General features: G+C 47.4%; 1 protein-coding gene across 1 annotated transcript in view; it reads right to left on the bottom strand.

Moving 5' to 3' along the window:
* Stat1 (signal transducer and activator of transcription 1) overlaps positions 1 to 17,154 on the bottom strand; it is a 40,749-nt gene extending 23,595 nt beyond the window's left edge. Inside the window, exons 1-9 of the mRNA XM_059278681.1 lie at positions 17,024 to 17,154; positions 16,738 to 16,836; positions 13,223 to 13,353; positions 12,484 to 12,628; positions 10,358 to 10,456; positions 6,554 to 6,643; positions 3,067 to 3,145; positions 1,359 to 1,450; positions 893 to 1,044 (exon numbers count right to left, since the gene is read on the bottom strand). Of these exons, the coding sequence (XP_059134664.1) occupies positions 893 to 1,044; positions 1,359 to 1,450; positions 3,067 to 3,145; positions 6,554 to 6,643; positions 10,358 to 10,456; positions 12,484 to 12,628; positions 13,223 to 13,350 (785 nt within the window). The 5' untranslated portion in view covers positions 13,351 to 13,353; positions 16,738 to 16,836; positions 17,024 to 17,154. The remainder of the gene's footprint in view (positions 1 to 892; positions 1,045 to 1,358; positions 1,451 to 3,066; positions 3,146 to 6,553; positions 6,644 to 10,357; positions 10,457 to 12,483; positions 12,629 to 13,222; positions 13,354 to 16,737; positions 16,837 to 17,023) is intronic.
* Between the last annotated feature and the right edge of the window lie 217 nt (positions 17,155 to 17,371).

The raw sequence follows: 17,371 nt of genomic DNA, 5'->3' as shown, positions 1-17,371 counted from the left end.
AAAAAATAGTTCAGTCTCAAGCAAATAACCCCACTAGACTTCTAGCCTTGGATGTCTGGTGTCCATCTTTAGACCTCCGGCCCTGGGTGCCTGGTGTCCATCTTTGGCTGATGGACTTCTGTTTTATTCTGTCCTCCAGCCTGCTGCCAGGTGACCTTTCTAAACAAAGACGCAGAGAAAAGGCAGAGCCTGTGTAAGAGAGAAGCCTGCTTTGCTTCAAGTGCCAGCTGAGTGAAGTCGGTTCACAAGGAGGCTGAGCTCTTCCTCAGTCAGCAGTGGCGCCTCTTGATGCTGTACCCCGCCTGCGTCCCCTCTCCGGCCATCCAGCAGGCCATTCTGCATGCCCTCACGTCTGTTCCTCCATCACATGAACCTCTTGCTGGAACAAATGCCTCCTCATTTCCCTAAAGTAGCCCTTCACTCTCAGCCAGTGCAAAGCTCTCGAGGGGAAAGCCCCACACATCAATCTTCTTTGGGTGTCCAGGTCCCAGAACAGTGTCTGCCGGCCAGCCAACATTTCATAGGTTATTTAGTGGATGGATGATTAAATGGATAGCCAGCCCATAAGAAGCTATTACTTCATTTAAGCCTGGAAAATCCCTTAAGATGTTTTGCTTTTAATAAGTATCGGGCCTCAAGTTGGTAAATGGGGTAGGTAACAACTATGTCATTTGGGTCCTGGTAGTCAGATGAGGCATGTACAAACCAAGCAGATGTGGATGAACATGTGGCCGCAGCCTTTCCCAAATGTTCTAGGGCCAGAGGCTGAACTCTGTCAGAGTCTCCAATGCAGGGCTGACAGGGTCCATTCCACTCCCAGCCTAAGGGTGCTCTTCCTCAGGGTCTGTGGCCTGCACACCAGCGGCAACACCCCACTCCGGGAAAATCTTACCAGCTCTGCAGCTGATCGAGGCAAGCGTTGGGCGGCCCCCCAATACAGGCGCTCTGCTGTCTTCGTTTCCACTCCACGAGCTCATCGTTAATCAGGATGTTCTGAGTGAGCTCAATGGCGTTCAACAGCTCTCTGATCTTGTGAATTATCTCCTAAAGGAAGAACCGAGGTGAAATAAACTCGTGTGTGACTACTGAACTTCGAAAGATTTTTTTTTTTAAAGCAAAGCACAGGATCTCTTCATTCTCAGCTGGAGCTCTATGTGGAGTGACTATAGATCTCGTTTTTTCCAGGCCGTGGGCTGGCTCGGCAGGCAAAGGTACTTGCCGAGCCCAAGCTTGGTTCCCCAGACTCGTGTGGTGGGAGGAAAGGAGTGACTACTGCGAGTGGTCCCCACCCCCACACTGAACAAAGCGTGACTAAAGACTGAAACGCCTTCTCTTCTGAACGGGGAAGCAGTCTCTACCTTCCTCTTGTTGTCGAGCATTAGAAACATCTTGTGCAGCAGCAGCTGTTCCTGTTTCTGGTCATTCTTCGCCACGCCATTGGCTTCACTTTCTGTGGACGAAGGAGAGAAGTATACATGTGTGCTGTGGATGATTGATTGATACATGAAACACTGACTGGCCAGTAGCCAGGCAGGAAGTATAGGCGGGACAAGCAGAGAGGAGAATTGAGAGAACAGGAAGGCAGAGAGGAAGAGACGCCAGCCTGCCATCCAGGGAACATCATGTAAAGGCAGCAGGTAAAGCCACGGAACACGCGTCGACATATAGATGAACAGAAATGGGCTGAGTATAAGAGTAAGAGCTAGACAACAGTAGGCCTGAGCTAATGGTCGAGCAGTTTAAATAATATAAGCATCTGTGTGTTTATTTTATAAGTGGGCTACGGGACTGCGGGGGCTTGGTGGGACTCGGAGAGAAAAACTCTAACTACACATGTGCAAGAAGATCAATGCAACTAAAGCCAAGGTTCACACAAACTTAGGTGAAACGTGATAAAAATGAAGTATGGCTCTTGTTTGATGCTCATTGTAAACTTGACAGAATCTAGAGTCACCTGGGGACAGGCTCCCGGCGTGCCTGTGAGGGGTTATTGATTACGGGGACTGAAAATCCACCTTGACTGCGGGCAGACCAGTCCCTGGCAGGGATCGTGGACTGTACCACGGAGAGAGGGGACTTAACTACAGTGTGCATTTGTCTCTCTCTGCTTCCTGCTTGTCGATGTGAGGCTTCGGGCTGACTGTCTCCCCACTGTGACCAGCTGTACTTGAACTGTAAGCTAAAATGAAACCCTTCTCCCTTATGCTGCTTCCGTTAGAGTATTTTCTCACAGCAACAGGGAAAGATACTAAGACAGTATTCACCGAAAAGACAAGAAAAAATATCCCAAGTACAGAAACAGGTGCATCCGCACTTAAACCAAGAACCAGTTCTCAGCAAACGACGTAAACTGGAAGATTACAAATTTCCACGTCAAACTGGAAATCTGCTACTTATGTCATGTTCTGAATTTTGCTTGAACGATTATAACCAGGTACAAAGCGTCACGTAAGTGTATGCAAGGCACAACTACGGCCTGGAGGGAGGAGCCGACAAGCCAGCAGGCAGCAGCTGAGGCTCCTTTTCCCCATACGTCTTCTCCCAGCTACACTGATAACCTCTCCCTATTGACCAACCGACTACCAGGGCCCTGCGTTCTCTAGACTGGCCCTCTGGGTCTTTTTAGTTTCTATTAGCATTTTACAAGAAAGTGGCAACAAGGAAACAGGGGATGTTGCTGTGGCATTTGAGAAACGCCACACCACGGCAGTGTCCATGGGTGTCAGGACACAGAGACTCCATCTGTGTACCAGTCTATCTTCGCCAACAAATATTTCGTGCTCTTCCCCTGAAAACATCTGACGATGGCTGAGGACAATTTTGACTGCCACCAGTGGGGGTTGGCGGGTGGTACTGCGCACATCTGGTGACTGAATCACAGGCATGGAAACAGTGCTGCAAATGAAAACATCTGACCCAAACGGTCAGCAGAACCGAGCACTTGAAACAGACTGACCTGGGTCATCAAAGAAGCCCAAAGCAGTCGACCAGTCAGAAACACCTGGCAAACGTTCACTACTGTAGACAGGGAAAAATACAGCCAACAGACACTGTTTTGGTTCTTACCTCTGTTCTGCGAGGTTTTACACTTAAAGTCATATTCATCTTGTAAATCTTCTAGGGTCTTGATTTCATGCTCTATGCTCTGCAAATAAAGACATAAATAAGTTTTCTAACACCCTGAAAGATGAGCCAGCCTTACAGAACTCTAATCTTTTACACAAAAATATTTCAATAATAAGAATGTAACAACATTTTTCAGAGGGTAGAACAAGCCTGTGGCTTCCAGCTGAACATAACGCAAGGAGAGGTGAGCCCTGGTGCATCCCTTATTGACAGAACCATCAGATGAGAAAAGAAACAAACACCAGGAAAGTGGCTTTATCATGGGGACTTTATCCATGTCTGGGATGACAGATAACCAAATGCCTGCAAAGTTGGTTACTGCGCATTATAACATGGTCTCCCAGCCCTCTGCTGCACTGAACTGTACACATTATAACATGGCCTCCCGGCCCCTCTGCTGCACTGAACTGTACACATTATAACACGGCCCCCCAGCCCCTCTGATACACTGAACTGTGTACATTATAACATGATATCCTGCCCTCTGGTACATTGACAGTACATATTATAATGTGGTATCCTGGCCCTCTGGTACATTGAACTGTCCATATTATAATGTGGCATCCTGGCCCTCTGGTACATTGACAGTACATATTATAATGCGGCATCCTGACCCTCTGGTACACTGAACTGTCCATATTATAACGCGGCATCCTGCCTGTGGTGGTCTGAGAGAAAATGGCCCCCAAAGGGAGTAGCACGATCAGAAGGTATGGTCTTGTTGGAGAAAGTGTGTCACTGTGGAAGAGGGCTTTGAGGTCTCACATATGCTCAAGCCATGCCCAGTGAGACAGTCCATTTCCTGTTGCCTGCAAGATGTAGAACTCTCAGCTCCTTCTCCAGCACCATGTCTGTCTGCATGCCACCACGTCCAGCCATGACGATACTGGAAAATCATCTAAACCTCTGAACTGTAAGCCACCTAACTGAATGTTTTTCTTTATAAGAGCTGCCATAGTCAGTGTCTCTTCACAGCAACAGAAACCCTGACTAAGCCACTGCCCTCTGGTACACTGAGCTGTACATTTTCCTTGAGACAGGGTCCCTCAATGATCCTGGAGCTAGGCTCACAGCCAACAAGCCTCAGCGGTATCAGTAACACCAGAGAACATCTGGGTTACAGATGTAATTGGACACTCCCAGCTTTTTAAATGGGATCTAGGGATCTGAACCCAGATCCTCATGCTTATTCAGCAAGTGCTCTACCCACTGAACCACCTCCCCAGCCCTTGCTTATCACATTTGAGTCTCAATGATTTTATAATCTCACTGTGAAGCATTCCATAGGGGGAAAAAACAAGCTTGTGGAAAACCTTGCCCTTTAGAAGTAAGAAAGGTGAGCAGGCGTGTCTATGTGACTGGGGCAGTCCTGGTGTGATTAGGGTGAGAAAGTGTGATTGGGTGACTGGGGCAGTCCTGGTGTGATTAGGGTGAGCAGGTGTGATTGTGTGACTGGGGCAGTCCTGGTGTGATTAGGTTGAGCAGGCATGCCTGTGTGACTGGAGAAGTCCTGGTGTGATTAGGGTGAGCAGGTGTGATTGGGTGAGCAAGTGTGATTGTGTGACTGGAGCAGTCCTGGTGTGATTAGGGTGAGCAAGTGTGATTGTGTGACTGGGGCAGTCCTGGTGTGATTAATAGGGTGAGCAGGTGTGATTGTGTGACTGGGGCAGTCCTGGTGTGATTAGGGTGAGCAGGTGTGATTGTGTGACTGGGGCAGTCCTGGTGTGATTAATAGGGTGAGCAGGTGTGATTGTGTGACTGGGGCAGTCCTGGTGTGATTAATAGGGTGAGCAGGTGTGATTGTGTGACTGGGGTAGTCCTGGTGTGATTAATAGGGTGAGCAGATGTGATTGGGTGACTGGAGCAGTCCTGGTGTGATTAATAGGGTGAGCAGGTGTGATTGTGTGACTGGGGCAGTCCTGGTGTGACTAGGGTGAGCAGATGTGATTGGGTGACTGGGGCAGTCCTGGTGTGATTAGGGTGAGCAAGTGTGATTGTGTGACTGGGGCAGTCCTGGTGTGATTAGGGTGAGCAGGTGTGATTGGGTGAGCAAGTGTGATTGTGTGACTGGAGCAGTCCTGGTGTGATTAGGGTGAGCAAGTGTGATTGTGTGACTGGGGCAGTCCTGGTGTGATTAGGGTGAGCAAGTGTGATTGTGTGACTGGGGCAGTCCTGGTGTGATTAGGGTGAGCAAGTGTGATTGTGTGACTGGGGCAGTCCTGGTGTGATTAGGGTGAGCAGGTGTGATTGGGTGAGCAAGTGTGATTGTGTGACTGGAGCAGTCCTGGTGTGATTAGGGTGAGCAAGTGTGATTGTGTGACTGGGGCAGTCCTGGTGTGATTAGGGTGAGCAGGTGTGATTGGGTGACTGGGGCAGTCCTGGTGTGATTAGGGTGAGCAGGTGTGATTGTGTGACTGGGGCAGTCCTGGTGTGATTAGGGTGAGAGGCATGCCTGTGTGACTGGAGCAGTATTGGTGTGATTAATCGTTAGAAGAAGGATACTAATGTAATTTACCTCGTAGGTTAAAGGAATTGTAGTATTCTATTAATAGGAATATAAATTAATGTACATAGCTTAAATTTAACTACTTACCAAAGTGATCAGGTGCCTACTCCTCAATAAGTTCTTATTCTGACACAGCTCAGCTTGAACAAGAAATTGTATGTTCACCCTACAAATAAGCCTCATTGTTTTGAGATCTAGTCACATATCTACATATTCTTCCTCTGGATGCCCCTGGCTATTTCCACATTAGAGTCATGTACTTCTACTAAGGAGCATTTCCCTAACAGACCGCAGAATAAAGCTGTTGCAAAAATCTGGGGTTCAGAAGGATGCTGCCTGAAGCCCGAGTCCAGGCCTGGGGCACTTCTGAACCTCTCAGCTGGGAGGCCTTTTCCATAAATAACTATCACGTGGAGCTGGGGAGACAGGAGGGTCCCTCAGTCATTCGCTTCCATCAACTGTCTTGGGGCCTCATCTAAAAACTGCTGTAGACCTCTTATTCTAATCAAGTGTGTTGAGATGTATTGGAATGAAATGGTTTTTGTTCATCTTCTGAGTCCTAGAGTAAAACAGTGCTCTAGAAGATGGGTCACGTTTATCTAGAGCCCCATGGAACTCCAGGGACACCCTGTGAGAAATGTGGATGCAACATGGATAGGGGCAACATCTAGTTTACTGGACAATGAAGGCAAAGTAACCTTGACTGCATGAGCCACAAAGAAGAAAAAGAAGTTGGGGTTTAGAAGCCAAAGCAGAGGCCGTGAGACACAGAGCTGACCATGTCTACTTCTGTTTAGAGCTTTAGAATGATTTTTTTCTTTCAACTTAGATTAGCTATTATATTAGGTTTACACTGGGAGAAACCAAAATGTTTTCCCTTTCGAAGTGATAGAAAAATGCAGATATTCACTCAGTACTCACCATGACTTGGTCCTTCACGCTTCTGACTTTACCGCCTAGCTCCTTCTGTTTATCTAACATGACGGCGTTCTGAATATTCCCCTCCTGCGCCTTAACGAGAAACGCAGTGTTAATGGCCGTCATTTTCTCTGATATATTTACTCACTTGGTCACATTCCAAAGCCAGTTCTGTACTTTACGGCCTGCCTACCTCTAAGACATTGCGAATCTTACTACAGACTCCCCATACGTGAATCCAAAACAAAACAAAACAAAACAAAATAATTCTTATTTCCCGAGCCCTGGAAAATGTGGGCAAACTAATAAAGCTGCAGAAATGTAGGCATATTCACGTCAAGGGTTTGCACAAGTTTCCATTAATTCGTGTAACTTAACGGAGCATGTAAGCATTACTTCAGGTTTGTCAAATGCTGCACACAGGTTATATACATTATACCCATATAGAAGGAGAGGTCACTGGTGGATCCTGACTTCCTGGTCCCCTCCCCAACTATCAAAAGCTAGTTAGGTGACCAGAGGTGTGGACAGAATGTTAAGAATGGGATACCCTCACAACGGCCTTAGTTCTGTATGCTGCTTAGTGGAAAAGCCTAGCAACGGAGGTGGAGCCCAAGACCTTCTCGCCTCAGTCCACTTACGTGACTCTGGTATTTCCCTCATGCCTCCACTCCTCCTCCCTACCCCCACCTCCTGCTAAGGAACTGCTTCTTTGGGACCACACTGGCACTCACTGAATGCCAACATCATTCAGACCACTCTAAAGTGTTTAACGACCCAGGAACACTGCGACCACAGAAGCACCAAAGGCATCAGGTGAAACATCTACAGTCTCCTAGAAAAATACGTGTAATGTAACTTTTTTTCTAAAAACTCTATTGAAAAACAAGGGAGGGGTGAGGTAGGCTGGGGAGAAGCTCAGTGGATAAAAGCCCTTGCTGGGAACACAGGAGGACCTGAACTCAGATACCCGTCACTGTGTAAAACCCAGGCACGTCAGAGCATTCCTGTAACCCCAGGGCAGAGACAGGCAAGGCTGGCCTGAGAAGTCATGGCTGGCCAGCCGAGCCCAAGGAGAGCGTCCTGCTCAGTAAGAGATGCTGCCTCAAAACTAAGGTGGAGAGTGACGAGGCAAACAGGAAACTTCTCATGTCCTCTTCTGGCCTCAGCGCGCTCATGCATAGGCACACACACAGGCGCACATACACAGATGCTGTGGGATGGTCTGTATGTGAAGTGTGTTGCTGATTGGTCAATAAATAAATCACTGATTGGCCAGTGGCCAGGCAGGAAGTATAGGCGGGACAAGGAGGAGAATAAAGCTGGGAAGTGGAAAGCTGAGTCAAAGAGACACTGCCAGCCACCACAATGAGAAACAGCTTGTGAAGATGCCGGTAAGCCACGAGATACGTGGCAAGGTACAGATTTATAGAAATGGATTAATTTAAGATATAAGAACAGTTAGCAAGAAGCCTGCCACGGCCATACAGTTTGTAACCAATATAAGTCTCTGTGTTTACTTGGTCGGGTCTGAGCAGCTGTGAGACTGGCAGGTGAGAGAGATTTGTCCTGACTGTGGGCCAGGCAGGAAAACTCTAGCAACACACAGAAGCACACAGACACACACACATAGGCACACACACAGGCGCACATACACAGAAGCACACAAACACACACAGGCACACACACAGGCGCACATACACAGAAGCACACAAACACACACAGGCACACACATAGGCACAGGCACACACACACACACAGGCACACACACACACACACAGGCGCACACACACACAGGCGCACACACACACACACACAGGCACACACACACAGGCACACACACAGGCACACACACACAGGCACACACAGAGGCATACATGTACACACACGCACACGCACACACACACACACACAGGCGACAACAGTTTCTGTGTCAACGCATCTATATAATTCTATGTTCTTGAAATGCTCTGAACGGATTCAGCATTTTGCATGTTTGGCATGTTTAACCTGTTGGAGCCACACTCGTGTATAAGGACATTTCATCCACATGGCCCTGATTCCACTCTCCTCCAAAACTGCATTATTTTCACACACATACCAGACCTGTCATCCTACTCATGCGTACTTAATAAAGAAGAGAACATGGTGACCTCTGCAAGCGGGGAACGGCAAAGAAGGTCAGACAAAAGCGCTGTGGCAAGGGTGCCCGCTGTGCCTTTCACCTTCCCCAGCCTCACCCCACCTCCAAAACTAAGACTCTCCCTCACACCCAAAGAGGCCTTGGCAACGTGCTCGACCATCAGGTGTCGTGTGGGAGGCTCAAAAGGAACCTCTCCCCAAGTCACATGCCTTTTTAACAGGAACTCAAAAAGTGGGCAAGCCTTTAAGTCCCCGTGACTAGCCAGAGGGAGGGGCTGGTGTGGCAGAACCCAGACTGCCCCTGCCGCTTGCAATGCCCACCGGGCTGGAGGTCAAACGTGAAGAGTGGCACACCGACGTGCCAAGGTGGGTGGTCTGTCCTGCAAGCTAGCGTATCTGACATGCAGGGAGACTCACTGCACGCTGCCGCTAGTATGAGAATCCCACATAAATAAGAACTTCCTCTGCAGGCTTCTTACGTGCATGCCAGCTGGGAGGCAGGCATCTCCGCTGGGAGGCAAGGCACCCGGATTTCACTCTAATGCTGACACACATTAGGGTAGGTACCGAATGAACCATGCAGCTTCAGTTTAGGATACGTAATATCTACGTACGCAGCCCAGCAAGGTGTTTTCACTGTCGTAGGGGAATAGTAACTGAATGCCCCAGGAAAGACCAGGCTCTCCAGGAATGTGACAGACAAGAGGTCAGGAAAGCAGGGAGAAAGGCCGTGGCCAGCATTAGGTTTGTTCTCTTTCCCCACAGTGGCACAGCTCACTGCCTTATCTGTTGGTGAAATGCACAAGGCACAGATTTTACCGTGTCCTCTGCATCCCCCTACCAGGGTTGGAACGGTTTGGCCAGAACTCATATGATGATGTTTTCACAGCCACCTGCCTGCCTTGTCCTCAAGTACCACCACATTTCTCAGGAAAGGAATGAAAAACGCCGCTATGACCGCAAAAACCTCGCTGAACCCAGCTGCTGGGAAAGCCCCCACGATGACTAGCAAGGCCATGTCCCCAAACACAGCGGTATTATAACTCTGATTCACCCACTGTTGGGTGTCTGAACATTTAACGCGCGTCTTCATCCTGTTCAAAGTGAAGCTTTTATTTTCCTACTGATTTTTTTCTTCTCCTCCCAAATCCACTGCGTCCTGCACACACCCTGTTCCTGCCTTCCTCTGACTTCGCCCTCGGTAGACAGCGTTCTCCAAGTGACTCAAGTCACAACTGCAGGGTGATCATCCGCTGTCCCCCACACACCCTGAACTGGTGTGCTTTTCCCCGCTCCACGAACTGAGTGTACCTTCCACGGCCACCCCTCGGCAAGGCTACCAGAAACCCATGCCTCCGCCTGCTTCCACTCCTGAAGACACAGGCCCCGCCCGGCCATGTCACAACGCGGCATGGCATCCTCACCCCTACCTGCAAGTACCTCGCTTCTGTGTCGTGGCTCTCACTAGGAATCAACTCATCTAGACAACGACGCTTCTTAAAGCGCAGTTCTAGAAAAACCCCTGGATCTGATTGTTTCTGCTTCCTGAGGTTATAAAGCCAGAGGTGTACTATCCGTGACTTAAGAGAGGCCCTGGTAATAATATCTGTGAAATATGCAAGGCGTTTCTATTCTAACCGTCAGTGCCCACTCAGAATAAAGTACCTGATTAAATCTTTGAGCATTTTCCAAAATCTTTCTCTCCTCCTTCAGACAGTTATAGATGATCATGGACATCTGTACAGGATCTTCCTGGAAGTTATCCTAGACACAGGTAGTTAGAATAAAAATAAATTTCAGAATAACTAGGTGAGAATGGAATACGAGGATGACAGAAAATCTGGCAACCGTGAAAGGCTTCTGAACGTGCAGAACTACAGGTAAATTAAAAGTCAGACACACTGGAATCTGGCACTGTGTCCTGTGTGGCATCGTTTAATTCCACTGGCGCCTTGCTTCTGAGCACACGAGCATGGGTGCTGTGCACGGCACCTGCCTCCGCACGGCACGACGCCGCAGGGTCTAACAGCCTGGCTCGGACTGCAGAGAACCACGTGTTATTAACTGCAGGGTTTGAGTCTACATACGAAGTTTGCTGCTTTTTTGGTAACATAATGGCTTACTTACGGAAAATAGAGCTTTCAGTACTTTCCTACTGACATTCCAAGCCTGAATAAAATTAATAGATCTTTGAATTTTACCATATTAGACAAAGACTTCATTAACACGTAGGTAAATTTAATTTCATCTTTAATAAATGGTAGAATTACAAATATATCAAATATGTTTTAAAATAAACTTCTTTTTATTTATTGATCAAAAAATGCCTGATCTGTGTAACTATTTTATCTACTGATGTGCATGAAGTTGTGGAAAAATTTCTTGAGTACAAAGAGGTCACGAGTACAAAGTCTGTAAAATCTGGTTTAATACAAATTTTTCTATTCCTCAAGAAGCTTACTTCCTGTCTACTAAATCTGACTTAAGGGATTTTATTTTTGCTGTTGTTTTGGTTTGGTTTTTGTTCTTTTGAGACAGGGTCTCTATGTAGTTGTAACTGTCCCGGAACACAGAGATCTGCCTGCCTTTGCCTCCTGAGTGCTGGGATTAAAGGTGTGTGCCATCATACCCAGTGACATATTTTTATAAAAACAAAATACTCCTTCCATAAATTAGGGCAAAAATTACTTTAACTTACCAAATTTGAGCAATTTGATTAAAAAACAAAATATTTTCACATGTGGATCTTGAGGGTTTGGGGCGGTATTAGGTATAAAATCCAGGGCTTCAGGCAGACTGAGCCTGCACTCTGACCACTGAGCCATACTACACCTCCTCAGTAATGCTCTGGTATCCATCCATACGGAATCTTGAAGCCAATTATCTTGAGTTAGGATATGGAGACAACGCAAACAATCTAAGAACTACTCATGATAGTCTTCAACTAATTCCTCAACACAGGAACTGAAGTACAACTATACTTCTAACTAGAAAAAATTATTCATCTCGTTTTTTCTGTTTCCACTGTCAAAGCCACTTTGCAAAGTTCTGTCAATCAAGTTCTTACAACAAGTCACCACCAAGCAGCCCGAGTAAGAGCCAAAGTTTATAAACTTATTATGATTTCCTCCTCACTGGCATCAACTCACAGATATGTTCAAGAAGAAAACAGAACAGAAGGCAGCCAATTACCCAGGGTGAAATGTTTGGTGGGCCACACGAGACCTTTCATCTCCATTAAAACAAGGAAGTTCTACTCTACAGAGTAAATGTGGCAGCCAGGCTAAGGGTGTGTTGCGAGTACCTCTGAAGACCCAATGGTGGACAGGTCTGCCAGAAGCAAGGCAAAGTGGGTCTAGTCCCAGTCACTCACCCACTTACGACTGAGCCTCGGGTGAGCGACTTGGACTACACCTGCTTTGCCTTGCCTCGTTCTGGGATATCTTCACTGGGACCCACAAGGGCTTTAGATTTAGTTGGTCACTAAAATTTCTTGGAGCTTAATGTGTGACCATAGCTCACTGCTCTGAAAATGAAGCACCCTTTTCTTTGGTCTAAATATTAACAATTTTTAGCTAAATGGAGTTTTTACAGCATCACACTTAAATCTGAAAACCCTTGTTTATAAAACAAATAGAAACTGTATTTATTTATGCTTTATAAACAGCAGCCACAGAAAGAGTTTCTTTATTCCTGTAACTTCTCTAAACGCCAGTGAGCGTGTCCTGAGTAGCACCTGCCGAGGGGAAATGAAGTAAGCAGGGAGCACTTCCGGCAGAGCCCATTCGTACCTGAAGATTGCGCTTGCTTTTCCTGATGTTATGCTGCAACAAAAAATTGTTCTCCAGAGAAAAGCGGCTGTACTGATCGTCCAGCTGAGAGAGGAGGTCATGGAAGCGGATAGTGGCAAAGGAGTCATCGTTGGCCGCGTGCTCCCTAGGAGACCCGAATTTACAATGCGTTCTAGACACTACTCAACACACACAAAAGAAATGCTGCTCTCCTTACTGAGATTATCAAAAGATAACGCGTTTCTTAGCTTTATTTTTTTCTAAGTTGACACTGTTTTTATTAGCAATTTGTATAGTATTTCTATCACACACAAGTGACATGGAAAATTATAGAAAGCGGCAGAGGTTGTACAGAAAAACTACTCATGGTGTTTATCTCCAGAAAGAAAAAAAAAAATCAGCAGGAGCCTGGACTTTCTATGTCAAATATTTTCAGAATGTTTAAAACTTTTGCCATTAGCGAACAATATGTTTTAGAATAGAACGTACCCAGGGCAGTGGTGGCACACGCCTTTAACCCCAGCACTCGGGAGGCAGTGGCAGGCAGATCTCTGTGAGTTCGAGGCCAGCCTGGGCTACTGAGCGAGTTCCAGGACAGGCGCAAAGCTACACAAAGAGACTCTGTCTCGAAAAACCAAAAATAAATAAATAAATAATAGAATACAAAGTACTTAATGACTGATGAATTTGGTTTCATGGCCACGGGAGACTCGTTCCCTGACCAGTGAGCTCTGCTTACCAGTCTTGCTTTTCCAGCCACTGGGCCAGGTACTGTCTGATTTCCATGGGAAAGCTATCGTCGTACAGCTGGTGGACCTGCTCCAGGAACTTGGAGTCCAGCTGCTGAAGTTCGTACCACTGAGACATCCTCTGCAGAAAGCACACACGTGTGAACAGCCAGCTCCAGCTCCAGGCAAAGCCTCTGCACCAGCGGTTCTCACTCTTCCCAACGCTGCGACCCTTTCACACAGCTCCCTTCACACAACCTCATGTTGTGGGGACCCCCAACCGCAAAACTCTTTTTGTTGCTACTTCAGAACTGTAAGTTTGCTATTGTTATGAACTGTAAATATTTTCTGGAGATAGAGGTTTGTCAAAGGGGTCGGACACTTCCCCATCCTGTTGATCTCTGTAAAACATGACCCGAATGGTATCTATACTCAATATTTATTTTTTTAATTGAATTTTTGAATCATTTTTTTCTTTTGCAGAAAACATCTCAGGTCTTTATTCAAAGGTCAGAGCAGGCCACTCCAGCCATCTCATTTCAGTGGTACCCACCCCTCCCCGGGAAAACACGACCCCTTTTCCTTGGCATATTTTTCTTCAGAGCATTTATCACCCAGACTCATCACATGCTTTCTTTTGAACTTCATTATCTTTTTTTGTCTGAAGGAAAGGAGAGGGAACAATGTGTGCCACAAACTGGGCATCCAATAAATATTTAAAAATGAATTTCTACTTCTCTATCAAACAAGTAGAAAACATTATTAGAACTAAGGTATCACAAGCACTTCCTAAAAGTGTTTCTACAAGTTACATTTTAAAGCTGGTATTTAATTTTATGATTACATTTTATTTATCGTACGTGTTGTGTACATGTGTACACATGTGCCACATCATGTGAGTGGAGGTCAGAGGTCAGCCTGTAGGAGTCGGTTCTCTCCTTCCACCATGTAGGTCCTCTGGCTTGACAGCAAGAGCTTGAACCAATGAATCACCTCTCTGGCTCAAGTTGATATTTTATATTTATGATTCATACGGTAAAGTATTTTTGTTAAGCAAATTTTAAAAGAAATAAATTTTCTTTTTGTTCCTACAGCAAACAACAAATCTGGCACACAAAAAAAAATCTTACATCTCAATAACGAGCTTTTTTTGTGTAAGTGCTGACAGGCACATGGAGAGAGAGGTCAAGGTTAATATCAGGATTCCAGCCTCAATCCTTTCTCCACTTTGTTTTTTGAGACAGGAACCGTACCCATTTTGGTTAGACTAGCTCCCCAGCAAGCCGTGTGCGCCCAGCACTGAAGTCACACTTGCATGTCTTTACACCTGTCTTTTTTTTCCTTGTACATGCACAGCAGGAACTATGTGCTGTGGAGCCATCTCCACAGATAGAAACAACAGCCTCGCCGGGCTGACCACACCTGAAATCACAACACTTGGGAAAGCTGAGCCAAGAAGCCGTGCGTTCAAGGTCAGCCTGAGCGGCACCAAGAGCGCAAGCCTAGGCTACAAGGTTATACAGTGAGTCACCGTGTCAGAAGAAGAGAACTATTCAAACAGCATTGTTAAACGCCATTTGAAAGAATAAAGTCGCACTCATCTCTTCGGATAACTATGAAGTCAGTTTTTATATTGTAATCCTAAAGGTTAAAAATTACGGCAATCCCTAATTTAAGGAAGTCTTAAGAACAAGTTTTGTATGACCGTCACATAACAAGACACACACCAGTGAACACGGGCATCACCACATTCAGAGTGGCAAAGTCAGTCTAGTCCTGCCAACCTCCGGGGAAAGGCCTGTATTTTCAGGTGAGGTATGGAGGTGTGTAGATATATACCTGTTTTCAAACACTCATGTGCAGGGATGAAGTCACGTCTGCTCCAAATGTCCCTCCAATGGACAGCAAAGAAATGTCTGGATGACAAATACCATTAAAAAGGGCTCCAGCGTTGTACCCAGAGTCCCCCAAAGACCACTAAGAGACCAAATCCGATGCAAAAGCAAAGAGTCTTTTTACTATTACGAGTTAACTCGGGACTCTCTGTCTGTCTGACGCAGCAGCAGAGCAGGAGAGACCCTAGCAATGGGGCAGGGTTTTTAAAGCAAAGGGAGCTTGGGGTCTACAGACTTCATAGGAACAGACTCAGGATTGGTTTATGTGAGTGGCAATCATGTTAGTAACTTTTAATTGGCTAGAATCAGTTGGGGGTTAAAGTTATCCATTTGGGGGCAGACCTAGACCAGTTCCAGGCTTTGTCCTTCAGCTGCCATGGAGGCTGGCTGGCCTAGCGCGTACTGACTGTCGGGGCTGACTCAGTGGCCCAGGCTCTGTCCTTGACTCATGCACGTAGCTCTAAGTTGGTGAGGGGAACCAGACAGTAAACAATTGACTGAACCTTGAGCAGTCAGAGTACGTGCAGAAAGGGAGCTACTGCAAGGACTATGTCTTTTGTTCATGGCCCTCCCAGAAACTGCTTGCTCAAGTCTCAGGAAACTGAAATTGAGGCCTGATCTCTGAGAGAAGACTGAGCAGCCTGTTATGGCGTCTGCCTGGTCCTTGCATCCAGCCCACCATTGTGGTATGTCTGTGCAGCAATCTGATTTTTTTACACCTGGTTTATTTACCTATGTTGATGTCCAAAGCAGTACCCGCCCTGCCCCATTAGGGATGTGCCCAAAGCAAATGTGATGTACTGTCAGATACTTACTCCTCTGTGCAGGTACTTGTTAGGACTGTGCGTGTGTTAAAGCACATATAGACTGGATACAAACCCGTGCATCAACAGAGTCATCTTAACAAACCCAGAATCAAGTTCATATTCTCATTAAACCTGGGACTGGCAAGACCCTCAATCACCTGGCTCAAACCGAGTTTGGGGGTGCCTCCAACAAACATCCTACCCTCCCCATCTAGCCTGGGCCACGGACTGGACCACGCTGCTGCCAACAATCAAAGTTCTATATAATGGCCCTTCTTCCTAAAGCTGTCCATCACGCCCACATCTAGCTGCCTTGGGTGAGAACCTTGTGGCACTTTGCTGTGCTATTACAGCATCAGCTCCAATCTCCCCTGTGAAGTGTACCACAGCGTTGCAAGCATCAGAGCCTCGGAGGCAATTCACTGTTCCATTAGCATCCTCTGGCAGTGCCCGGTATATGGCCTAAATCCTAAGTGTTACTGAGCACGGAACAGTGTGTTCAACTGAAACCTTGGATGTTTCAGTAGGCGCTGGAAAGCAAAAAGGCAAACCCCATGATGATCCTACACTCACTGAGCAGTCAGGGCTCGAGTCATTTCTTCTAGATAAAAACAACTTTCACCCACCTGTACACCTACCCCAGAACTCTTTGCTAGTGCCCGGGAGTTATTTTTTTTTGTTAAAATAATCATGATACCATTAGTGCTTCTGCAGTAACTAAATACCACTTCTAGGTTCCAGAAACCCGGTTAAGGGCTGCTACAGACGGAGGTTCCAAATGCATTCCTTCCCATGAACGCGTACTGGACTGTCAAGAACACTTACGGGGCTGTCTCCGGGTGCAGGCTGGGGAACTCAACACTTGGGTGCCTGCTGCACGCACCGGGTGGCGGCAGCTCTGGGGACGGGACAGTGCGGGCCCAACTGTGAAAAAGAAGAAACTGTTAACGGCGGCGGCGGAAAGCAGCCAGGAGGTGGGGCGAGCGAGGGTTAAGTGGGAAGCGGCCGCGTCTTCCGGGGAGAGGTTTCTACTGCACAAGTCCGTTTCTATGACCCGCGAATGGCCGGGGTCCCGGCGCCCCGCTCCCGCCCGCACCCGGCGCCCACTCACTGCACGCAGGTGCCCAGGCCTGGGCAGATCTCCCCGCGCCGCTCAGCTGCGTCCCAAGGGGGTCTGTGGGGCGCGGTCCCCGCGGTCGCCCAGGCGCCTGGACAGACTCAGGGCTGGAAAAACCGAAAGCACCGGGCTGGAGAAAAGGCCGCGGGCGCCCCGCCTCCTTCCGCACCGGCCAATCAGCGGCGGGGTTCAGCCGGCTGTTCCGCGGGCGAGCCGCTCCCCCCCACCGTGCAGCCTGGCCGCCGCCCCGCCTTCCTGTCCCCGGTCTCCCCGCCCCGTGTGGGAGCGCGGTGCAAACCGCAAACCCGAGGTCCTGTTTACAAGTTTGGAGAACGGCGAGAG

This window comes from Peromyscus eremicus, chromosome 13 (assembly GCF_949786415.1).
Source record: "Peromyscus eremicus chromosome 13, PerEre_H2_v1, whole genome shotgun sequence".
Taxonomy (NCBI): Eukaryota; Metazoa; Chordata; class Mammalia; order Rodentia; family Cricetidae; genus Peromyscus; species Peromyscus eremicus.
Note: the sequence above shows the minus strand (reverse complement) of the source record. Positions and strands in the feature narration are given on the sequence as shown.